We start from the raw sequence: 27,037 nt of genomic DNA, 5'->3' as shown, positions 1-27,037 counted from the left end.
CCATGGTCCGTAAATCAGGCACGGGTAGATTTTGCGCTGTGTGCAGGCGCCAAGTCCTGTTGGAACTTGAAATCTCCATCTCCATAGAGCAGGTCGGCAGCAGGAAGCATGAAGTGCTCTAAAACTTGCTGGCTGCGTTGACCCTGGATCTCAGGAAACAGAGTGGACCGACACCAGCAGATGACATGGCACCCCAAACCATCACTGATGGTGGAAACTTTACACTAGACTTCAGGCAACGTGGATCCTGTGCCTCTCCTGTCTTCCTCCAGACTCTGGGACCTCGATTTCCAAAGGAAATGCAAAATTTGCATGGTTGGGTGATGGTTTGGGGTGCCATGTCATCTGCTGGTGTCGGTCCACTCTGTTTCCTGAGATCCAGGGTCAACGCAGCCGTCTACCAGCAAGTTTTAGAGCACTTCATGCTTCCTGCTGCTGACCTGCTCTATGGAGATGGAGATTTCAAGTTCCAACAGGACTTGGCGCCTGCACACAGCGCAAAATCTACCCGTGCCTGGTTTACGGACCATGGTATTTCTGTTCTAAATTGGCCCGCCAACTCCCCTGACCTTAGCCCCATAGAAAATCTGTGGGGTATTGTGAAAAGGAAGATGCAGAATGCCAGACCCAAAAACGCAGAAGAGTTGAAGGCCACAATCAGAGCAACCTGGGCTCTCATAACACCTGAGCAGTGCCAGAAACTCATCGACTCCATGCCACGCCGCATTAACGCAGTAATTGAGGCAAAAGGAGCTCCAACCAAGTATTGAGTATTGTACATGCTCATATTTTTCATTTTCATACTTTTCAGTTGGCCAACATTTCTAAAAAGCCCTTTTTTTGTATTAGCCTTAAGTAATATTCTAATTTTGTGACACACGGAATTTTGGATTTTCATTTGTTGCCACTTCAAATCATCAAAATTAAATGAAATAAACATTTGAATGCATCAGTCTGTGCGCAATGAATAAATATAATGTACAAGTTACACCTTTTGAATGCAATTACTGAAATAAATCAAGTTTTTCCAAATATTCTAATTTACTGGCTTTTACCTGTATATATATATATGAAATACTTGACTTGGTGAATTCTAGCTGTAAATATACTCCTCCCCTCTTAGCCACACCCCCAACCACGCCCCCACCCCCACCATGTTTAGAAAAATAGTGACAGAGAATAGAACAAGGATGGACAATTCAACCCTTAACTCAACAATGAGTAGATAGATGAGTGTTGTGTGTGTATATGTGTAAATAAATGAACACTGAAATTCAAGTATTTCTTTTATATATATATATATATATATATATATATATATATATGTATATATATATATAATAAAATAATTATATATATATAGCTAGAATTCACTGAAAGTCAAGTATTTCATATATATATATATATATATATATATATATATATATATATATATATATATATATATGAAATACTTGACTTGGTGAATTCTAGCTGTAAATATACTCCTCCCCTCTTAGCCACGTCCCCGCCCCACCCTGACCACGCCCCCAGCATGTTTAGAAAAATAGTGACAGAGAATAGAACAAGGATGGACAATTCAACCCTTAACTCAACAATGAGTAGATGAGTGTTATGTGTGTGTATATGTGTAAATAAATGAACACTGAAATTCAAGTATTTCTTTTATATATATATATATATATATATATATATATATATATATATATATATATATATATATATATATATATAATAAAATAATTATATATATAGCTAGAATTCACTGAAAGTCAAGTATTTCATATATATATATATATATATATATATATATATATATATATATATGAAATACTTGACTTGGTGAATTCTAGCTGTAAACCACGCCCCCGCCCCACCCTGACCACGCCCCTCCCCCCCGAAATCGGAGGTCTCAAGGTTGGCAAGTATGGTCTAACTGTAAACAGCAAACTTTCCCCAAAGCACTTGAATGCCAGTAGGACGTTCCAAAAAAGCTAAAAGACACTGTGGTTGATCTTTCAGCAATATTGGGAATTTTCAGCACAGCGGTGAAGTATCGAACCAAAATGCAATACAGCAGACAGTAATATCGCCTTCTTATTATTCACAGATCCCATCGGCAAAAGCCTTTTGCTGTAAGACAAATCATTTTCAAATTGCTGCTGCGCTCCGCTCGGCGTAAAAAGGTCAACATTTAAAAGGCGGCGCGCACCTTAGAGAGAGAGAGAGCGCGCTAACAGACAGATTAAAACACTGTAGCAGAGACACATCTTGTAAAAGCAGACATTTATTGCTTGTAGACACCTCATTGAGCTTATGTCTGCTGAGCTGCGGCAGCTTTTCCAAACTCGGTGGCGGGGGACGGGGGGATCGATGCCGCCTGTCTATGTTGATAAATGGACCAATTGCCTGAGCGACAGTAATCCCATCGGCCCCCACCTCGCACGTTAAGCCCGACTGAGGAAAGCGAGCGAACGAGCGCTGTGCGGGAGTCGCCACGTAAACACAACAAGTCTCTTAATCAAGGCATGCAGGGCAGGGACCTTCTTAGGGGGGACATCTACTGCAGTTCACACTAGGGATGGAACCATATGAAAATGTCATATTACCGTTATTGTGAGCAATAGTATCTCTATTATCGCTGTGCTCCAAAAATACTTTTGCACACACTGAAATCTTTTAACAAAGTTGTAATTAAAAAAAAGAAAAAACTAAAATACAAACAATATACTTTTTTGGCAAAAAAAAACATGAAATATTGTTCTGGTTTTTTTACAGGGATAGTGTGCAAATGTAATTTACTGTTTTTTTAATGCAACTTAAAACAAATTAAATTTTCTACTGCAGATTAGAGATGTCCGATAATGGCTTTTTTGACGATATCTGATATTTCGATATTGTCCAACTCTTAATTACCGATTCCGATATATACAGTCATGGAATTAACACATTATTATTATGCCTAATTTTGTTGTGATGCCCCGCTGGATGCATTAAACAACGTAACAAGGTTTTCCGAAATAAATCAACTCAAGTTATGGAAAGAAAATGCCAACATGACACTGCCATATTTATTATTGAAGTCACAAAGTGCATTTTTTTTTTTTTTAACATGCCTCAAAACAGCAGCTTGGAATTTGGGACATGCTCTCCCTGAGAGAGCATGGGGAGGTTGAGGTGGGCGGGGGGTAAGGGGTAGTGGGGGGTGTATATTGTAGCGTCCCGGAAGAGTTAGTGCTGCAAGGGGTTCTGGGTATTTGTTGTGTTTATGTTGTGTTACGGTGCGGATGTTCTCCCGAAATGTGTTTGTCATTCTTGTTTGGTGTGGGTTCACAGTGTGGCGCATATTTGTAACAGTGTTAAAGTTGTTTATATGGCCACCCTCAGTGTGACCTGTATGGCTGTTGACCAATTATGCGTGGTATTCACTTGTGTGTGTGTGTGTGTGAAAAGCCGTAGATATTATGTGATTGGGCCGGCCCGCAAAGGCAGTGCCTTTAAGGTTTATTGGCGCTCTGTACTCATACTTGCCAACCTTGAGACCTCCGATTTCGGGAGGTGGGGGGTGGGGGGCGTGGTCAGGGGTGGGGGGGCGTGGTTAAGAGGGGAGGAGTATATTGACAGCTAGAATTCACCAAGTCAAGTATTTCATACATACATATATACACATATATATATATATATATATATATATATATATATCTCCTGAAAATATGCAAACAAAACTGTGTTTGGATAATTGATACTTCAAACTTGCATAAATAAATATTAAGGAATATAACATAACTTGGCTTCTGAGAGTTTCAAAATGTAATGAATAAAATGCTAAAGTTGTTGATAAACAAGCAATTATTTTAATAATTAAATATGGTCATTTTAAATGAATTATTATGATAATTTAAAATGAATTATTTCAAATATGTTTAATGTATAATTCTATGGCTGGATGTAATAAGGAGTCAGAAAAAATACAAATAAAAATACAATTAATTTTGATGTTTTTAGCAAAATATAGTAAAAATGTATTTAGTTTTTTGTTTTGTTTTTAAATTAATAAATATATTTATTTTTAGGTAAGATAAACATAATAATACAATTTGTCTCTAGTATGGATGATATAGTTCTTGTCACCCTGTTGTCCTCCCGTTGTGAAAAAAGGCTGTCCTCACTCAGGTCGCATGGAGCTGGAGGGGGCGTGGCCTCCAGCTCCGGTTGAAAATCGGGAGATTTTCGGGAGAATATTTGTCCCGGGGGGTTTTCGGGAGAGGCGCTGAATTTCGGGAGTCTCCCGGAAAATTCGGGAGGGTTGGCAAGTATGTCTGTACTTCTCACTATGTTCGTGTACCACTCCCTACAGCGGCGTTTTAAAAAGTCAAGAACATGATGTCATGGCTGTCTTGAGTTTCCAATAATTTCTACAACTCTTATTTTTTGTGATGTAGTGATTGGAGCACATACTTATTGCTCACAAAAAACATTCATGAACTTTGCTTCTTTTATGAATTTATTATGGGTCTACTGAAAATGTGACCAATCAAAAGTATACATACAGCAATGTTAATATTTGCTTACCGGTACATGTCCCTTGGCAAGTTTATCTGCAATAAGGCACTTTTGGTAGCCATCCACAAGCTTCTGCTTGAATTTTTGACCACTCCTCTTGACAAAATTGGTGCAGTTCAGCTGCCGACATCACACGGACAAAAATAAGACCTTCTGGAGGAAAGTTATGTGGTCAGATGGAACATAATGGAGCGGTTTGGCCACAATACCCAGCAATATGTTTGGAAGAGAAAAGGTGAGGCCTTTAATCCCAGGAACACCATTCCTACCGTCAAGCATGGTGGTGGTAGTATTATGCTCTGGGCCTGTTTTGCTGCCAATGGAACTGCTGCTTTACAGAGAGTAAATGGGACAATGGAAAAAGGAGGATTCAGGACAAGCTAAAATCATCAGCCCGGAGGTTGGGTCTTGGGCGCAGTTGGGTGTTCCAACAGGACAATGACCCCAAACTAGGGATGTCCCGATCCGATATTTGGATCGGATCGGTCGCCGATATTTGCCAAAAAAATGCGTATCGGCAAGGCATGGGAAAATGCCGATCCAGATCCAGTTTAAAAAAAAAACTCCGGTCCGTGTTTTCCAACGCACCGATTTAAATAATACATTCCACTTTTCTGCTGCTCCGTAATTTCCGTTCCGCATTTTCCAGCACACCTTCAACACATCCACAGGTCTGTGGAATCTCACGCAGTTGCTTTTAGCTGCTGGCATTACACGACAGGCTCTTCTCACTCTTTCCTGTGTCTCCCTCTCACAGACAGCAAGTGCACCTTCTTACACACGTCACATACTGTCATGTCATACGTCACATACGTATACGTCCTCCCCGAGCAGAGAGGTAGCAGCATGGCTAACGTTAGCTGTGATGCTAGCGCGGCCGTGCGAGCAACGCTCCCTCTAAGGTGCTCGCCTGTGCAATTGCGCACTGTTTAAACGTCCTCTGCGCATGGCAAATCTATGCCACGCATAAAATCAAATAAAAAAATAAGCGCATAACAATTTTCGACACACGGACACGACAGAGAAAACTGTTTTCGTCATCATTGTTCAAATATTGTGACGTCTGTCGAGACGCTTATCTCCATTCGGTGCCACACGTCCACACCATCAAAATGCCGAGGCAAAAATTTCCACATCAACACCGTATGAAAACATTTTTTTAGTTGTGATTTCCTTCTCTGCATGAAAGTTTAAAAGTAGCATATATTAATGCAGTATGAAGAACAATGTTTTAATGTAGACATGCAAGCCTTGAAAGAAAATGTTGAAAATCAAGACTACATTTCCTGCAAATGGGTGCATTTCTACCCTATATTTTAACTTTAGATTTATTCTCATATCAAACTCTTTTGGCTGTCTTTTTGACACTTACATCCGGCGCCCCCCTCCACACCCTGGATTATAAATAATGTAAATAATTCAATGTGATTATCTTGTGTGATGACTGTATTATGATGATAGTATATATCTGATAGTATATATCTGTATCATGAATCAAATGTGGACCCCGACTTAAACAAGTTGAAAAACTTATTGGGGTGTTACCATTTAGTGGTCAATTGTACGGAATATGTACTTCACTGTGCAACCTACTAATAAAAGTCTCAATCAATCAATCAAAACACATAGAATCATCATACTGCTGTGATTATATGCATCAAGTGTTCATTCAAGGCTAAGGCAAAATATGGAGATATATATCGTGTATCGCAATATGGCCTTAAAATATCGCAATATTTAAAAAAGGCCATATCGCCCAGCCCTAGTTCAATGATGCCATTTCTGTTTGTCATGTATAATTTTGTCTATTTTGTGTTTATCCTTGAATAAACAGGTCAGTTTCTTGTTACCAACCATTGTGTATTATTCAAACTCCCCTAATTCAGCTGGCTAGTTGTTATCAAGAGTACTAAAACCCTTTTCAACATGATTCTGACAACTAAGTAGGCTAAATAACTTTAAACTTTAATACATGCTCGGATAGGCCAGTATCGGTATCGGTCAGTATCGGTATCGGATCGGAAATGCAAAAACAATATCGGTATCGGATCGGAAGTGCAAAAACCTGGATCGGGACATCCCTACCCCAAACACACCTCAAAAGTGGTAAAGGAATGGCTAAATCAGGCTAGAATGAAGGTTTTAGAATGGCCTTCCCAAAGTCCTGACTTAAACGTGTGGACAATGCTGAAGAAACAAGTCCATGTCAGAAAAGCAACACATTTAGCTGAACTGCAGCAATTTAGTGGTCAAGTGGTCAAGCAGAAGCTTGTGGATGGCTACCAAAAGCGCCTTATTGCAGGTAAACTTGCCAAGGGACATGTAAGCAAATATTAACATTGCTGTATGTATACTTTTGATTGGTCACATTTTCAGTAGAGCCATAATAAATTCATAAAAGAAGCAAACTTCATGAATGTTTTTTGTGACCAGCATGTGCTCCAATCACTCTATCACAAAAAATAAGAGTTGTAGAAATGATTGTAAAGTCAAGACAGCCATGACATGATGTTCTTTACAAGTGTATGTACACTTTTGACCACCACTGTATACAGTGGGGCAAACAAGTATTTAGTCAGCCACCGATTGTGCAAGTTCTCCCACTTAAAATGATGACAGAGGTCTGTAATTTTCATCATAGGTACACTTCAACTGTGAGAGACAGAATGTGAAAAAAAATCCAGGAATTCACATTGTAGGAATTTTAAAGAATTTATTTGTAAATTATGGTGGAAAATAAGTATTTGGTCACTTCAAACAAGGAAGATCTCTGGCTCTTACAGACCTGTAACTTCTTCTTTAAGAAACTCTTCTGTCCTCCACTCGTTACCTGTATTAATGGGACCTGTTTGAACTCGTTATCTGTATAAAAGACACCTGTCCACAGCCTCAAACAGTCAGACTCCAAACTCCACTATGGCCAAGACCAAAGAGCTGTCGAAGGACACCAGGAAAAGAATTGTAGACCTGCACCAGACTGTGAAGAGTGAATCTACAATAGGCAAGCAGCTTGGTGTGAAAAAATCAACTGTGGGAGCAATTATCAGAAAATGGAAGCCATACAAGACCACTGATAATCTCCCTCGATCTGGAGCTCCACGCAAGATCTCATCCCGTGGGGTCAAAATGATCATGAGAACGGTGAGCAAAAATCCCAGAACCACACAGGGAGACCTGGTGAATGACCTGCAGAGAGCTGGGACCAAAGTAACAAAGGTTACCATTAGTAACACACTACGCCGACAGGGAATCAAATCCTGCAGTGCCAGACGTGTCCCCCTGCTTAAGCCAGTGCATGTCCAGGCCCCTCTGAAGTTTGCCAGAGAGCACATGGATGATACAGCAGAGGATTGGGAGAATGTCATGTGGTCAGATGAAACCAAAATAGAACTTTTTGGTATAAACTCAACTCGTCGTGTTTGGAGGAAGAAGAATCCTGAGTTGCATCCCAAGAACACCATACCTACTGTGAAGCATGGGGGTGGAAACATCATGCTTTGGGGCTGTTTTTCTGCTAAGGGGACAGGTCGACTGATCCGTGTTAAGGAAAGAATAAATGGGGCCATGTATCGTCAAATTTTGAGCCAAAACTTCCTTCCATCAGTGAGAGCTTTGAAGATGAAACGTGGCTGGGTCTTCCAGCATGACAATGATCCCAAACACACCGCCCGGGCAATGAAGGAGTGGCTCCGTAAGAAGCATTTGAAAGTCCTGTAGTCTCCAGACCTCAACCTCATAGAAAATCTGTGAAGGGAGTTGAAAGTCTGTGTTGCTCGGCGACAGCCCCAAAACATCACTGCTCTCGAGAAGATCTGAATGGAGGAATGGGCCAAAATACCAGCTACTGTGTGTGCAAACCTGGTAAAGACCTCTAGTAATCGTTCGACCTCTGTTAATGCCAACAAAGGTTATATTACAAAGCATTGAGTTGAATTTTTGTTATTGACCAAATACTTATTTTCCACCATATTTTACAAATAAATTCTTTAAAATTCCTACAATGTGAATTCCTGGATTTTTTTTCCACATTCTGTCTCTCACAGTTGAAGTGTACCTATGATGAAAATTACAGACCTCTGTCATCATTTTAAGTGGGAGAACTTGCACAATCGGTGGCTGACTAAATACTTTTTTGCCCCACTGTATGCTGATACGGTTTCAGCCCTATAAGTTAGGCAGCACCGTGCCATAGCCTGGCCAGCGCACACTTGATGAGGGGTGGTGCTTGGGCATATGGCGTGGGTGGTGGGAATCGTTCATGCTACTGCAGAGACGCTGCTAATGAGCCCGGGTGCTCCAAGAGCCTGCAGGCCTTACAGGAACCCTTCTAGGAAGGAGTCTAATGACGGCCATGCTCGCAATCATCCTCTTCTATGTCAGCCAGATGACAACCACGTCTAACATACCACATCTAGCCCGCGGGGTCGTGTGAGGGGAAGGCATCCCAAGTTAGAAACGGCAAGGAAAACAAAAACACCCTCAAAGCAAAACAAAACAAAAAAACCTGCTGACTCATCCGAGCTTCTACTTTCCTTGTGCGTGTCCTGTCGTCCTCACGTGGGAAAGAAGAAGGAAAAAAAGGATACAGCCTCAACGCTCCGGTCAGGGTCCCGACGGCCAAGATTTTCTGCACAGGGTCAAATGCCATGGCGGACGGCTGATGCGGGAAACCATGACGTACGGTCTGAGGAAAGAGAACACAATTCATTTTAGAGCAGCTGTCAAAACCTCCATGTAGGGATGGGCGATACTGCCTCAAATCTGTATCGCAATATACATGGCAGCCTAACCATATAGATCACAATATATTATTTGGAATATAAATGATAATAGATATTATTTTATCAAAACCATTGTCAATTTACTGTTACCGTATTTTCCGCACTATTAGCCGCACCTAAAAACCACAAATGTACTCAAAAGCTGACAGTGCGGCTTATAACCCGGTGCGCTTTATATATGGATTAATATTAAGATTCATTTTCATAAAGTTTAGGTCTCGCAACTACGGTAAACAGCCGCCATCTTTTTTCCCCGTAGAAGAGGAAGTGCTTCTTCTTCTACGCAAGCAACCGCCAAGGTAAGCACCCGCCCCCATAGAAGAGGAAGCGCTTCTTCTTCTACTGTAAGCAACCACCCGCCCCCGTAGAAGAAGAAGAAGCGCGCGGATATTACGTTTCATTTCCTTTGTGTGTTTACATCTGTAAAGACCACAAAATGGCTCCTACTAAGCGACAGGTTTCCGGTTCATGAAAAGACGCAATCTCTCCATCCGCACACGGACTACTATTTCACAGCAACTGCCTAAAGACTTTCAAGAAAAGCTGGCTACTTTCCGTGCATATTGTAAAAACAAGATAGCTGAAAAAAAGATCCGGCCAGAGAACATTATCAACATGGACGAGGTTCCACTGACTTTTGATACTCCTGTGAACCGCACTGTGGATACAACGGGAGCACGTACGGTGAATATTCGCACCACAGGGAATGAGAAGTCATCCTTCACTGTGGTTCTAGCTTGCCATGCTAATGGCCAGAAACTTCCACCCATGGTGATATTCAAAAGGAAGACCTTGCCAAAAGAGACCTTTCCAGCCGGCGTCATCATAAAAGCTAACTCGAAGGGATGGATGGATGAAGAAAAGATGAGCGAGTGGTTAAGGGAAGTTTACGCGAAGAGGCCGGGTGGCTTTTTTCACGCAGCTCCGTCCATGTTGATATACGACTCCATGCGCGCCCACATCACGCTGGTTTTTAATATATTATTAAAGTTTGACTGACCTATCTGACTGTTTTTTTGACATTCCCTTTAGCGCAGTTAGATGCGGCTTATAACACGGGGCGGCTTATAGGTGGACAAAGTTTTGAAATATGCCGTTCATTGAAGGCGCGGCTTATAACCCAGGGCGGATTATGGTGCGGAAAATACGGTACTATTTCGTCACTTTCTGTTGTGTCATGTGTCTATCTACACTTTTGTTAAAATATAATAGGCACTTATACCCCAAAAAGGGACAAGCGGTAGAAAATGGATGGATGGATGGACTTCTGTTTGGATACTTGACATATGGATACCAACTCTCAAATCCCCTTCACTGGCTTCCTGTTCCACTCCGGATTGAATTCAAAGTCTCCCGACTAACCCACCAGTGCTTCCATGGAAATGGCCCCCCAGGAGAGCCCAACTTTGAAGCAATGGATGGAAACAACAATGGACATATATAAAATGGAGAAGATAACTGCCTTTATTAATTATAAATTGGAGAAATTTACTTCATACTGGGAAAATTGGGTCAACTATGTCCCGCTCCATAAACCTGACTTTACTTTTTCGAATTAGTGATTGTATTGCCAAAAAGAAAGGGAAAGAAAAAATATTTTTTTTAAAAATAAAATAAAAAAAGGGGGGATTACTCCCTAAAAGTGTATATGTAGGTATGTATATATATGTATTTATATATTTATATATATATGTAAGTGTGGGTATATATGTATATATATATATGTGGGTATCTGTTTATATTTTATGTATTATTATTTATTTCTCTTATTTTTTTTTATTTAATTGATGTATTTGTAGATATTACTCCGTTTTTTTGTTGTTTCTTTCTTTTTTTTGGGGGGGGGGGGTGAGTGGTATGGGTGGGATATAAACACAAATATCCTGACATTTAGGGCAGACAATAGATATATGATTGATGTGAATATGATGTAATGGATAGGAATGTCTGATGCTGGATGTCAATAAAAATAAAATGAAAAAAAAAAAAGAGAAAAAAAAAAAAAAAAAAAAGGAAATGCCCCCCTCTACCTCAAAGAACTACTCACACCCAAATCCTCCACACGACACCTCCGCTCCGGACAGGCTAACCTCCTCCAACCTCCGAGGACAAAGCTACGAACAATGGGAGACCGGGCTTTCTGTGGAACGCTCTCCCTGACCACCTGAGGGCACAACAGACTGTGGATGCTTTTAAAAAAGGCTTAAAAACCCTTCTTTAAAAAAAAAAAAAAGATATATGCATACTAGTTTTAGCTATTTGGCTGTTCTAGTTTTTATTTTATTTTTATCTTTTTATTTTTTTATTTTTTTTTTATTCTATTTTTTTTTTTTTTTTTTTGTAAGTGCTTTTTTCAAATAAAATCTATTATTATTATTATTATTATTATTATGTTTTAAAGTTAAAGTGCCAATGATTGTCACACACACACACACTCGGTGCGGTGAAATTACCCTCTGCATTTGACCCATCCCCCACAGAGGAGCAGTGAGCAGCAGCGGTGGCCGCGCCTGGGAATCATTTGGTGATTTAACCCCCCAATTCCAACCCTTGATGCTGAGCGATACTTTGGGCGATACTACAAATTAATATTAGTAATTGTAATTGCAGGGGCAGTCTTAGTGATACCAATGCTGATATTGGGGTGGTATGGCTCGGTTGGTAGAGCGGCCGTGCCAGCAACTTGAGGGTTGCAGGTTCGATCCGCGCTTCCGCCATCCTAGTCACTGCCGTTGTGTCCTTGGGCAAGACACTTTACCCACCTGCTCCCAGTGCCACCCACACTGGTTTAAATGTAACTTAGATATTGGCTTTCACTATGTAAAGCGCTTTGAGTCACTAGAGAAAAGCGCTATATAAATATAATTCACTTCACTTGGTATTCTCTCGATGAGCTTCAAGCACACCTGTGAAATGAAAACCCTTTGACCTGTGAAATGAAAACCATTTTAAGAATGGTAGACTTTATATGGAGTTTAGTCATACCAAAGACTACAAAAAATGTGCCTCCCTGCTTGGCACTCAAGGGTTGGAATTGGGGGTTAAATCACCAAATGATTCACGAGCGCGGCCCCCGCTGCTGCTCACTGCTCCCCTCACCTCCCAGGGGGGTGAACATGGGGATGGGTCAAATGCAGAGGATCATTTCACCACACCTAGTGTGTGTGTGTGTGTGACAATCATTGGTACTTCAACTTTAACTTTAATAAAGATGTTAAACATTACCTCTATTTTACCCTTTTTATAACAGGCATGATGGCGCGTGGTGACATTGCTGGTTTTACCAGCAGAAGAGCATGTTCGGCAGCGCACACACACAGAGTACTTACAAGCAGACACAGTGTGTAGACAGAAAAGGGAGAATGGACGCATTTTGGCTTAAAAACTAACGATAAAGGTGAAGTTATGACACTGAAACGCCCTCAGGAAGAGATGCAGTGTTTTAGCTACTTCTAAATCACTAATCCTTGTCTCCATGGCGACAAATAAAGTATGTTTCTTACAAGCACATTATCACTGGAGGACAAGGAATAGCTAAACATGCTTCACTACACACCGTAGAAGGATACAATAGCTCACCGGCATCACAATGTAAACAAATGCCATGGGTGGATCTACACCTGACATCCACTGTAATGATACCAAGTACAAGAGTGTATCCCGTTGATACTACTTTGACTACATCGATATTTTTTTAGCATCACAAAATCTTTTTTTAACATGTATATTAGGTTTATAAATTCAGTAAATACGTCCCTGGACACATGAGGACTTTGAATATGACCAATGTATGATCCTGTATCATTCAAAACTAATGTCAAGTATCAAAGAAGAGAAGAATAAGTGATTATTACATTTGAACAGAAGTGTAGATAAAACATGTTAAAACAGAAAATAAGCGGATATTAACAGTAAATGAACAAGTAGATTAATCATTTATTTTCTACCGCTTGTCCCTCATAATGTGTACAAAATAATAGGTGTATAAATGACAATATGTTACTGCATACGTCAGCAGACTAATTAGGAGTCTTTGTTTACTTACTACTAAAATACAAGTTGTCTAGTACAGTGGGGCAAAAAAGTATTTAGTCAGCCACCGATTGTGCAAGTTCTCCCACTTAAAATGATGACAGAGGTCTGTAATTTTCATCAAAGGTACACTTCAACTGTGAGAGACAGAATGTGAAAAAAAATCAAGGAATTCACATTGTAGGAATTTTACAGAATGTATTTGTAAATTATGGAGGAAAATAAGTATTTGGTCACTTCAAACAAGGAAGATCTCTGGCTCTCACAGACATGTAACTTCTTCTTTAAGAAGCTCTTCTGTCCTCCACTCGTTACCTGTATTAATTAATAAACCTGTTTGAACTCGTTAACTGTATAAGACACTTGTCCACAGCCTCAAACAGTCAGACTCCAAACTTCACTATGGCCAAGACCAAAGAGCTGTCGAAGGACACCAGGAAAATAATTGTAGACCTGCACCAGACTGTGAAGAGTGAATCTACAATAGGCAAGCAGCTTGGTGTGAAAAAATCAACTGTGGGAGCAATTATCAGAAAATGGAAGACATACAAGACCACTGATAATCTCCCTCGATCTGGGGCTCCACGCAAGATCTCATCCCGTGGGGTCAAAATGATCATGAGAACGGTGAGCAAAAATCCCAGAACCACACGGGGGGACCTGGTGAATGACCTGCAGAGAGCTGGGACCAAAGTAACAAAGGTTACCATCAGTAACACACTACGCCGACAGGGACTCAAATCCTGCAGTGCCAGACGTGTCCCCCTGCTTAAGCCAGTGCATGTCCAGGCCCGTCTGAAGTTTGCCAGAGAGCACATGGATGATACAGCAGAGGATTGGGAGAATGTCATGTGGTCAGATGAAACCAAAATAGAACTTTTTGGTATAAACTCAACTCGTCGTGTTTGGAGGAAGAAGAATACTGAGTTGCATCCCAAGAACACCATACCTACTGTGAAGCATGGGGGTGGAAACATCATGCTTTGGGGCTGTTTTTCTGCTAAGGGGACAGGCCGACTGATCCGTGTTAAGGAAAGGATGAATGGGGCCATGTATCGTGAGATTTTGAGCCAAAACCTCCTTCCATCAGTGAGAGCTTTGAAGATGAAACGTGGCTGGGTCTTCCAGCATGACAATGATCCCAAACACACCGCCCGGGCAACGAAGGAGTGGCTCCGTAAGAAGCATTTGAAAGTCCTGGAGTGGCCTAGACAGTCTCCAGACCTCAACCCCATAGAAAATCTGTAGAGGGAGTTGAAAGTCCGTGTTGTTCGGCGACAGCCCCAAAACATCACTGCTCTCGAGAAGATCTGCATGGAGGAATGGGCCAAAATACCAGCTACTGTGTGTGCAAACCTGGTAAAGACCTCTAGTAATCGTTTGACCTCTGTTATTGCCAACAAAGGTTATATTACAAAGTATTGAGTTGAATTTTTGTTCTTGACCAAATACTTATTTTCCACCAAAATTTACAAATACATTCTTTAAAAATCCTACAATGTGAATTCCTGGATATTTTTTTTTCACATTCTGTCTCTCACAGTTGAAGTGTACCTATGATGAAAATTACAGACCTCTGTCATCATTTTAAGTGGGAGAACTTGCACAATTGGTGGCTGACTAAATACTTTTTTGCCCCACTGTATGTTCACTATTTTATTTAAGGATTAAATTACAATAATAAACATATGTTCAATGTACCCTAAGATTTTTTGTGAAAATAAAGCCAATAATGACATTTTTTTGTGGTCCCCTTTATTTAGAAAAGTATCGAAATACATTTTGGTACCGGTACCAAAACATTGGTATCGGTACGACCCTAGTACGGACTTTATGATAATTATTTTATAAACTACATGATGTGTGTTATTTTGAAGCTTTTCAGCAGTCATTGAGGAAGTAGAATGTTGAATAGCTTGCAAGGCGCCTGACGAGGGGAAAAGAGAAGTCGACGATTGTGCAAGCGAGGAAACAAGAGCATGTTTTGTTCCCACACATACGACCTGTGTGAAGTCACCCACTCCCCCACACACCTTGTCCAAATCTCCCCAGAATTGCCCAATTCTATTATGTCACAAAAATGTTCTTTTTTTTATGGTTTTTATGGTAGCAACGTGCTATCATTCAAAAACCAGCCCCCATGTCAAAATTGTTTGTACTGAAAACAAGTTTGGTCTGACTCTTACAGTTTTTGTTATAAACATTTCAATATTCCTAACCAGTTCCATAAAAGGTTAATAACCTAAGAACTATTATAGTAATTAGACCAAAAATGTTTTCAGCACAAACAATTGGGACTGGTTTGGGGAGGTTTTGACAAGGTGGTGTCGCGGAGGGCTGGTAATGGATACTGAAACGCTAACTAAATGAGGCAATTCCTGAAGGGATTGTGTGTGAATGCTCCAATGCTGAAGTTGAAGTGGAATGCTGACAGAATGTAGTATGAATGTAAGAATACTTTGAATGTTGGAATGGTTTGAATGTTACAGAGTTGGAATTTCCAGGAAAATCTTGAATTTGGTTTGGAACTTGGAAAGTGTTAGTTTGAATGTACAGAACGAGAGGAATGTGTTGATGTTGGAATGGTTTGAATAGGTTGAAAGTGTGGGAATTGTGCAACCTGGAAAAATGTCCCATTAATTTCAATGGGAACTTCCTGGAAATTTGGGAATTTCGGGGAAAGTGGGATTTTTTTTTTTTTAAATGATTAGGAGCATGAATGCCCTGAATGAGCTGAATTGTTTGGTGTTAATTGTTTTTCATATCGGTCGAGAAATGTTGAAGTAGTAACAATTTAATTGAGAAATGGTATTATGGAATTCCTGGAATTTGGGGAAAACCGGGAATTTTTCTAGCTCAAAAAACAACTTCGTTTTTTGTCCTGATTAAGAGGAATGATTTGACGGTGAAACGGTTGAAAGATTTGGAAGGAGTAGTCGACACAAAAATGGGTGAAAAAAACAGGAATTCTGGAAATTCCTGGAATTTTTTTTAACTTGGGAAAATGATAGTTTGAATGTGCAGGATGAATGGAATATGTTGAAGGTGAAATGCTTTGAGTCAGTTGAAAATAGTGGAAATAGTGCAAGTTTGAAAAATGGCCAATTCATTTTGAATGGGAAAAATGTCCCGTTCATGTCAATGGGAACTTCCTGGAATTTTGGGAATTTCGGGAAAAGTGGGATTTTTTGGAAAATGATTAGGAGCATGAATGTCCTGAATGAGCTGAATTGTTTGGTGTTAAAAATTTTCAAAACGGTCGAGAAATGTTGAAGTACCGGTAGTAACAATTCAATTGAGAAATGGTATTACGGAATTCCTGGAATTTTGGGAAAACCGGGAATTTTTCCAGTTCAAAAAACAACATTGTTTTTTGTCCTGATTAAGAGGAATGATTTGACAGTGAAACGATTGAAGTGGGTTGAAAAATTTGGAAGGAGTCGACGACAGAAAAATGGGTGAAAAAAACAGGAATTCTGGAAATTCCTGGAATTTTTTTTAACTTGGAAAAATTATAGTTTGAATGTGCAGGATGAGTGGAATATGTTGAAGGTGAAATGCTTTGAGTCAGTTGAAAATAGTAGAAATAGTGCAAGTTTGAAAAATGGCCAATTCATTTTGAATGGGAAAAATGTCCCGTTCATGTCAATGGGAACTTCCTGGAAATTTGGGAATTTCGGGAAAAGTGGGATTTTTTGGAAAATGATTAGGAGCATGAATGTCCTGAATGAGCTGAATTGTTTGGTGTTAAAATTTTTCAAAGCGGTCAAGAAATGTTGAAGTCGTAACAATTTAATTGGGAAATGGTATCACGGAATTCCTGGAATTTGGGGAAAACCGGGAATTTTTCTAGCTCAAAAAACAACTTAGTTTTTTGTCCTGATTAAGAGGAATGATTTGACGGTGAAACGGTTGAAAGATTTGGAAGGAGTAGTCGACACAAAAATGGGTGAAAAAAACAGGAATTCTGGAAATTCCTGGAATTTTTTTTTAACCTGGAAAAATGATAGTTTGAATGTGCAGGATGAGTGGAATATGTTGAAGGTGAAACGGTTTGAGTCAGTTGAAAATAGTGGAAGTTTGAAAAATGGCCAATTCATTTTAAATTGAAAAAATGTCCCGGAAAGCCTGGAATTCTGGGAAATCTGGGAATTTTTGGAATTAGTCAAGGGAAAGCCAGTGATTCCCGAATTGGCTGAACAGTGTGAAGTTGGAACGCTTTGAATCGGATGATAAATGTGGAAAGTAGAGCGCCAAAATATGGAGAAGAAGAAGAAGCAGCATTCACACAATAACAACAATCATATTAGTGAGACCAAACATTTTTGAAGCAAAAACGTAACGCAAGCAAATGGGAGGAGTTTGGGGAAATGTTTAAATAGTTGGGTCGGGTGTTTAGTTTCCATTAATAATTAGGGGTGTAACGGTACGTGTATTTGTATTGAACCGTTTCGGTACGGGTGTTCTGGTTCGGTTCGGCGGTGTGTAAAAAATGCACACCGAGGTACAACACACGGCATGCTAACAGCTAACGGGCTAGGATACACTGACCATACGTCCTCTTTTCACCGGACATGTCCTCTTTTGCGGAGCTGTCAGGGCGGAGTTTCTTAAATGCCTCAAATGTCCGGCATTTTGAGTCAGGGTTGCGTGTATTTTCAATGTACGTTCAGGGTTAAGAAGGGGTTAAAAACAAAACAAACAGCAGCATTGGTGAGGGAGGGGCAGAGACAGAGAGAGAGAGAGAGAGTTATGATAAACGCGCATGCGTCGCCAGGCTCTGCTTTTTATCCATAGATTTATCACATTTAATGTTTTATTATCTATAGCAGGTGTGTCAAAAGTGTGCCCCGGAGGCCATTTGCGACCCACAGCTAATGTTTTAAAGGCCCACGGCACATTCTAAAAATACTATTAAAATAAACAAAAACATAACAAAAGTGAAATAAAAAAGCTTAAAGGTTAAATGTAATTTAGAAAAAGTTGCAATGCTGACTAATAAAACAAAGCTGTTTATTTTCTTTCAAACTGTCATTGCTCAAAACATAATTTTGAATCAAAATCAATGTTATTATGAATGATTGACCTATCCAAGGTTCCCATTACTTCACATCAAATATTACACTAAGAAAAATATTTTGGGTGGAAGACTTTGCAAATTTGGTAAATACCGTATTTTACGCACTATTAGCCGCACCTAAAAACCACAAATTTACTCAAAAGCTGACAGTGCGGCTTATAACCCGGTGCGCTTTATATATGGATTAATATTAAGATTCATTTTCATAAAGTTTCGGTCTCGCAACTACGGTAAACAGCCGCCATCTTTTTTCCCCGTAGAAGAGGAAGTGCTTCTTCTTCTACGCAAGCAACCGCCAAGGTAAGCACCCGCCCCCATAGAACAGGAAGCGCTTCTTCTTCTACTGTAAGCAACCACCCGCCCCGGTAGAAGAAGAAGAAGCGCGCGGATATTACGTTTCATTTCCTTTGTGTGTTTACATCTGTAAAGACCACAAAATGGCTCCTACTAAGCGACAGGTTTCCGGTTCATGAAAAGACGCAATCTCTCCATCCGCACACGGACTACTATTTCACAGCAACTGCCTAAAGACTTTCAAGAAAAGCTGGCTACTTTCCGTGCATATTGTAAAAACAAGATAGCTGAAAAAAAGATCCGGCCAGAGAACATTATCAACATGGACGAGGTTCCACTGACTTTTGATATTCCTGTGAACCGCACTGTGGATACAACGGGAGCACGTACGGTGAATATTCGCACCACAGGGAATGAGAAGTCATCCTTCACTGTGGTTCTAGCTTGCCATGCTAATGGCCAGAAACTTCCACCCATGGTGATATTCAAAAGGAAGACCTTGCCAAAAGAGACCTTTCCAGCCGGCGTCATCATAAAAGCTAACTCGAAGGGATGGATGGATGAAGAAAAGATGAGCGAGTGGTTAAGGTAAGTTTACGCGAAGAGGCCGGGTGGCTTTTTTCACGCAGCTCCGTCCATGTTGATATACGACTCCATGCGCGCCCACATCACGCTGGTTTTTAATATATTATTAAAGTTTGACTGACCTATCTGACTGTTTTTTTGACATTCCTTTAGCGCAGTTAGATGCGGCTTATAACACGGGGCCGGCTTATAGGTGGACAAAGTTTTGAAATATGCCGTTCATTGAAGGCGCGGCTTATAACCCAGGGCGGCTTATGGTGCGGAAAATACGGTAAATAACCCAAAAATTTATATTTTGTTGTTTTCTTACTGTGCCGAAAATGAACCGAACCGTGACCTCCAAACCGAGGTACGTACCGAACCGACATTTTTGTGTACTGTTACACCCCTATTAATAATACATGTTAATAACATAAAACATTAATAACCTAAGAACTTGCCCAGCAAACGATTGGGAAGATTGGGATTTTCCATATTTGGCACCATCTTAGAAGCATGCTAACTTTTCCTGTTATCATGCTAACGTTAGCATGAGATCATCCTCCTTATACTCTCGTCTTAATGGCGGTCGATTTTTCTTAATAATGATCTGGCAGCAGCCGGCGTCATCTCACAAGACCCTCGGGTAACATGAATATCAATGAAGTGACGAAAGTGACGTCGTGGTGATGATTGATGATCGCTAATTTTTAGGTGTATTTTTTTAATGCCTGGCTGGCGATGGACTGACACACCCTCCACCATTGACCGCTATCGACGCAATGGGCACCCCTGGTTTAAACCAAAAACCCATGGATTTTGATACTTGACACAGCCTTGTAAGTATATTAATATTAGAATGCAAATGTTTTACGTAAACATTTTAGATAACTTTGCATGTGTAACTTGAAAAATCATGGATTGTGACACTTGGCGCAATCTTATAAGTATGCTAAGTTCTTCTACGTTAGCATACCTGCCAACTTTTGAAATCAGAAAAACCTAGTAGCCAGGGTCCAGGGGCCACAGGACAAAGTCCTGGTGGGGGGTTCACTTCGCCCCCCCGAAGCAAAATGATTATTAGCATTCCGACAGGTTAAAATGTTGCTAAAACCATCACTTTTCTATCAGTCACAGTGACTTTTCAGAACAAAAATATTACAGCAAAAATAATATGGGTTGATTGACATGTTTATTCTGTAAGCTAACTTCAATAGTTTGAAATTATTTTGACAGTTAATGCCAGTTATCCTGTCAACCTTTCACAAGACTTCAATTTGTTAATTGAAAGTATAAACACTTTTTACAGTAAACAAATGGTAAAACAGTACTAAACAATTCCATTAAAAAAAAAAATGGTGTCATTATTAACTTTCTGTCCAAGCTTGTATAATCTACTGCCTTGTTCAATTGTAAAAAATATTCTGTGCCTAAAATTCACATTTCTATCACAATTATCATACTGTAAACATGGTAAGCTAACTTCATTAAAATTAATAGTCCTGTCAATAGCATGGAATTACAATTCAAATGTAGTTTTTTTGTAAGCCTTTCAAAATATGAAAAATTAATGAAAATTAATTGAAGCCATCAGACACTTGAAAAGTGGCACATCACATCTCTAATGTAATCATTTAACTTTTCAACAGAAATAGCACTGCAAAAATATTAAGGACATACTTCTGTATTTTGGTAGTTATGCTGTCAACATTTAACACGATTTCTTCAACTTGGACTTGAAAGCATAAATAGTATAAACACTTTTAACAGTATAACAGTACTAAACAATTCCAATAGATAACATTGGTGTCATTACCTTTTTGTGGCTAAAATCCAAATTTATTCTATCAGATTGATGTGATCATGCCAGTGCGATTGGAAGTTCATGCTCAATTATTGCCTCCGTAAATAAAACTTCGGCATTTATCACATCCAAAGAATCTGTTTGGGCGACGAAAAATGTTGAAAGTTTTCCACTTGTATCGCTAGCAACGGCATTAGACTTGTGTTTTTTTGTCCCAACGTGGTCTTTTACATCGCTAATTCCTCCGTGTCCGATCGAAAAATCTTGTCTGCACAAGGTGCAATTCGCGTAGTTTTCACCCCTTTTTGGAACGGATAATTATTCCCGGATAGGCTTTTGAATATTCTTCACGGAATGACTGCGGTTTTCTTTTCGGTTTAAGACTCGTTTGCGATTTTTCTCCGGCTGATTCCGTGATCGTTCGCTCGTTTGGAAACAATGGCAACTGGTGCCTCGTGCTTGGCAGCGGTGCTATAAATAGCCTCGCTCACGGCATTCGGAATGGCTCGATAGGAAGTTACGGGAAGCAGTGTCGATTGTCATTGTTACGCGATTTCGTGAATAAAACTTAAAAAAAAAAAAAAAAATGTAATTAATGAAAAACCGTATTTTTTATCACTGCAACCGTAACCAGAGGTGGGTAGAGTAGCCAGAAATTGTACTCAAGTAAGAGTACTGTTACTTTAGAGATTTATTACTCAAGTAAAAGTAAGGAGTAGTCACCCAAATATTTACTTGAGTAAAAGTAAAAAGTATGTTGTGAAAAAACTACTCAAGTACTGAGTAACTGATGAGTAACATACACACTCATATTATATATATATATATATATATATATATACTGTATATATATATGTATATATATATATATATATATATATATATATATATATACATACATACATATACATTGATATATACAGTATATCATTTATATGTATTTATTTTGCTGTTTTTGTTTACAAGTTAAAGGTGTTTTAATGAATATACATGCATGTTTAACATATAGATTCCTTTCTTTAATGAAGACAAGAATATAAGTTGGTGTATTACCTGATTCTGATGACTTGCATTGATTGTAATCAGACAGTAGTGATGATAACGTCCACGTTTTCAAATAGAGGAGAAAAAAAGTTCCTAATTTCTGTCTAATACCACATGAAAGTGGTTGGTTTTTGGCATCTTATTTGTCCAGCTTCCATATTCGTTTTTATACACTTTACAAGAAATACATTGGCGGCAAACTCCGTAGCTTGCTAGCTTGTTTGCGCTGGCTTTCGGAGACTCTTATTTTGAAAGCGCAGGCGCGATGGAGCGGCACTTTTATTGTGAAGACAGGAACTGTGCAGTCAGTCTTTAGGCTTTTGACGGGATGTACGGTTGAAATGGAAAAGGGTCTTTTTTCCTTCACACTTTTGATTGATTGGAACTTTTATTAGTAGATTGCACAGTACAGTACATATTCCGTACAAATGACCACTAAATGGTAACACCCCAATAAGTTTTTCACACTTGTTTAAGTCAGGTCATGTGACCGCCTGGCTCTGTTTGATTGGTCCAACGTCACCAGTGACTGCATCTGATTGGTGGAACGGAGTGAACGTCACCAGTGACTGTATTTGTTGAAACGCAGGCACTATGAAGGTCTGTCTGACAGACCAAAACAAACAAAGCGTGCATTAACAGATGGATAAAAATTAGTAGCGAGTAGCGAGCTGAATGTAGATAAAAGTAGCGGAGTAAAAGTAGCGTTTCTTCTCTATAAATATACTCAAGTAAAAGTAAAAGTATGTTGCATTAAAACTACTCTTAGAAGTACAATTTATCCCAAAAGTTACTCAAGTAGATGTAACGGAGTAAATGTAGCGCGTTACTACCCACTAGAGATGCGCGGTTTGCGGGCATAACCGCGGAGTCGGCGGATTATCCGCGGATCGGGCGGATGGAATTTAAAAAAATTAGATTTTATCAGCGGGTCGGGTCGGGTCGGGCGATTGAAATTAAAAAAAATTAGATTTTAAATAGATTCAGGCGGGTGGCAGTTAAATGTTGTTACCCACATACGAAAAACGAGCAGGCACCTGCAGCATATGCCACAACAGAAGAAAAAAAAAAAAGAGATGGACACTTTTACGGAGCGGAGAAGGCCCCCGACGCCTCGCCGGGGTCCGGGACCGAGGCCCCTTCCCCCGAGAGGGCCCCACCGGGAGCCGTAGCTGAGGCGATCCGCGAGAAGGGCCCGACGCACGTCCAGGGTCACCACCGCACCGACACCCCGCCTCGTCCGCCTTCGCCGCGGCCGGCGTCACGCGCAGCAGGTAAGCAGCTTACCTGCCCGCCACCCCCGTGGCCGGGGGCTCGTAACAGGGGTCACTCCGCGCGCTCCGCCCGCGCAGCTTACCTGCCCGCCACCCCTGTTGCCGGGGGCGCGTAACAGGGGTCACTCCGCGCGCAGTGCGCTCACAAAAGGGGTGGGGCTCACCCTGGTTGATATAGACAGCAGGACGGTGGCCATGGAAGTCGGAACCCGCTAAGGAGTGTGTAACAACCCACCTGCCGAATCAACTAGCACTGAAAATGGATGGCGCTGGAGCGTCGGGCCCATATACCCGGCCGTCGCCGGCAGCGAGACGCGCTTGGAGGTGCGCTCAGCGCGGCTCCCATATGATTGCGCACTGGTGTGCGTCTGGGTCGTGACAGCGTGGCACGCGAATGTCTGTGCTGCGTTGGATCAGTCTCCTTTCTTTAACAGGCAAAAGCTTTATAACCTCACTAATGCCTTGCATCGTCTATATTAGATATATAACAACGGGCGGGTGCGGGCGGATGCAGTTCTGATCAAATATTAGATCGGGTGGATTGCAGATGGTTGACGACTTTCTGATGCGGTTGCGGATGAAATAATTGCCTATCCGCGCATCTCTACTACCCACCTCTGACCGTAACCCGGAATAGGTTGATGAAAACCGTACTAATTACGGGAAAACCGGAGTAGTTGGCAGGTATGCGTTAGCATGCTAACGTTTTTGCAAATTATATTCGTATAAACATAAAAATCAAGGATTTTCCATATTTGGCTAACTTTTCCTTTTATCATGCTAACGTTAGAATGAGATCATCCTCCTCGCCTTACTGTCGGTCGTTTTTTCTTAAAAAAAAAAAATGATGTGGTCATCTCACAAGACCCTCGGGTGCCGTGAATGTCAATCAAGTGACGCCTCGGTGAAGATGGACGATCGCCCCCTTAAAGCCTCCTGATTGCCTCCTTAGCGGGCTGGAAAAGTGACTGGAGGCGAGGAGTCAGTGCAGCGCAAACAAGCCTTGGCAGTCCGCCACTAGCGAGCAGGCAAACATGGATGTTGAAGAAGAAGAAGGAGAAGAAATGAGCGCACCTTGCAAAGCTGGAAGTGCTCCGACTGCAGACTCTCCAGCACGGCGTCGCTCTCCTTGCAGGCCCCCGTCTGGGCGGCCGTCGACGACGACGAGGAGACCGCCGTCAGTCCGTCCAGCACCTTGCGGATGTTGAACTTCTTCATTTTTGGGGGGCTCCGGCAGTGCGGAGAGGAGACGCACCGAGAGAGCGGGCTGCCGTTAACTGGCTGGCCGCGGGAGGGGAGGGGGAGTGAGGGGAGGGGAGGAGGGCTTAGCCGCTGCTAGCAGGTTAGCTCCGAATAAACGCACACTTCTTTTTTCTTCTTTTTTTTTTTCAACTCCCGTCCGTCTCCATTTCGACACGCACTCCCGACCTCGTCGACTCAGGCTCTGCTTCCGCGTCGTCGCCGCCGGAGTCAAGGCAGCATTTACGCGGCGTTCTTCGACCTCCGACACCTTCCGCGTCCCCGGAAGGAAGCAGCCACTGACGGACTGACGGCAGGCAGGCAGGCGGGCTAGCTGGCTTAGCTACCAAAGCAGGCTACGGAAACGCAGCCAGGACCCGGATGTAGAATACCCGGATGTGGAATACCCGGATGTGCAGGACCCGTCATTATGGTTTTATGGTTGAAGTTTATTTCGAGAGTGCAAAAAAACTAAAAAATAATAAAATAAAATAAAAAACATTAAAAAAAAAAAAAAAAATCAATAAATACGGCAGGCTAGCTGGCTTAGCTACCAGCAGGCTACGGAAACGCAGCCAGGACCCGGATGTAGAATACCCGGATGTACAGGACCCGTCATGATGGTTTTATGGTTGACGTTTATTTTGAGCGTGAAAAAAAAAAAAATAAAATAAAAACATTAAACATCCATCCATCCATCCATTTTCTACCGCTTATTCCCTTTTGGGGTCGCGGGGGGCGCTGGAGCCTATCTCAGCTACAATCGGGCGGAAGGCGGGGTACACCCTGGACAAGTCGCCACCTCATCGCAGGGCCAACACAGATAGACAGACATATATATATATATATATATATATATATATATTTCGAGGGTGCTTTTAAAGATGTGCTATTTGGATTTACACTGTAGGAAAAATAAAATATTGAAAAGGAATTTTACCTTTGCAACCTCATTATACTATTGGCTAAGTTTTATATTCATAAAGGTAAGTTTCTCAATACCCGACCTGTTTTTTTGTGTCTTTAAAAAAGAATTAGAACACTCTCTACCTCTAACAACCAAAAAGCTGTGAAAACGATGATGCTGTGTTCCAAATTTAAATTATTTACTGAACTTGTGTGAGCCTATGGCTTTGTTATATATATATATATATATATATATATATATATATATATATATATATATATATATATATATATATATATATATATATATATATATATATATATATATATGTATGTATGTATATATATATATATATATATATATATATATATATGTATGTATATATATACTGTATGTATAAATATATATATATACATATATATATATATGTATATATATATATATATATATATGTATATATATGTATATTGATTGATTTAAACTGTTATTAGTGGATTGCACAGTGAAGTACATATTCCGTACAATTGACCACTAAATGGTAACACCCCAATAAGTTTTTCAACTTGTTTAAGTCGGGGTCCACGTTAATCAATTCATGGTATATATATATATATATATATATATATATATATATATATATATATATACATACATATATATATATATATATATATATATATATATATATATATATATATATATATATATATATATATATATATATATATATATATATATGTATGTATATATATATATATATATATATATGTATATATATATATATATATATATGTATATATATATATATGTATATGTATATATATATATATATACATATGTATATATATATATATATATACATATGTATATATATGTGTATATATATGTGTATGTATATATATATATGTGTGTATATATGTCTATATATGTGTATATATATGTATATATGTGTATATATATGTGTATGTATATATATGTGTATGTATATATATATATATGTATATATATATATATATGTATGTATATATATATATATGTATATATATATATATGTATATATGTATATATATATATATACATATGTATATATATATGTGTATATATATGTGTATGTATATATATATATGTGTGTATATATGTCTATATATGTGTATATATATGTATATATGTGTATATATATGTGTATGTATATATATGTGTATGTATATATATATATATATATATATATATATATATATATATATATATATATATATATATATATATATATATATATATTCTATATATATATATAGCATTGTACTTTAGTTACTTTATTGAGTTTACAATCCCCTGGCGTTGATTTGTACTGTTTTTGTACTTATTTTGATTATTATTATTTCTCGATTGTTTGTAAATGTTGCAATTTATAAATAAAGGTTTATAAAATTCTTTAAAAAAAAAAAAAAAATTGAG

General features: G+C 39.6%; 1 protein-coding gene across 8 annotated transcripts in view; it reads right to left on the bottom strand.

Annotated features, from left to right (window-relative positions):
- The window catches only part of stxbp5b (syntaxin binding protein 5b (tomosyn)), a 125,967-nt gene extending 100,952 nt beyond the window's left edge, over positions 1 to 25,015 (bottom strand). For all 8 annotated transcript variants that reach the window (XM_061924497.2, XM_061924498.2, XM_061924501.2 and 5 more), the window contains exons 1-2: positions 24,511 to 25,015; positions 9,150 to 9,247 (exon numbers count right to left, since the gene is read on the bottom strand). In XM_061924497.2, the coding sequence (XP_061780481.1) occupies positions 9,150 to 9,247; positions 24,511 to 24,654 (242 nt within the window). In that variant the 5' untranslated portion in view covers positions 24,655 to 25,015. The remainder of the gene's footprint in view (positions 1 to 9,149; positions 9,248 to 24,510) is intronic.
- Positions 25,016 to 27,037: the final 2,022 nt, after the last annotated feature.

Source organism: Nerophis lumbriciformis, linkage group LG29, assembly GCF_033978685.3.
Source record: "Nerophis lumbriciformis linkage group LG29, RoL_Nlum_v2.1, whole genome shotgun sequence".
In the NCBI taxonomy this organism is placed as follows: domain Eukaryota; kingdom Metazoa; phylum Chordata; class Actinopteri; order Syngnathiformes; family Syngnathidae; genus Nerophis; species Nerophis lumbriciformis.
This window is presented reverse-complemented; position numbering and strand designations above follow the sequence as displayed.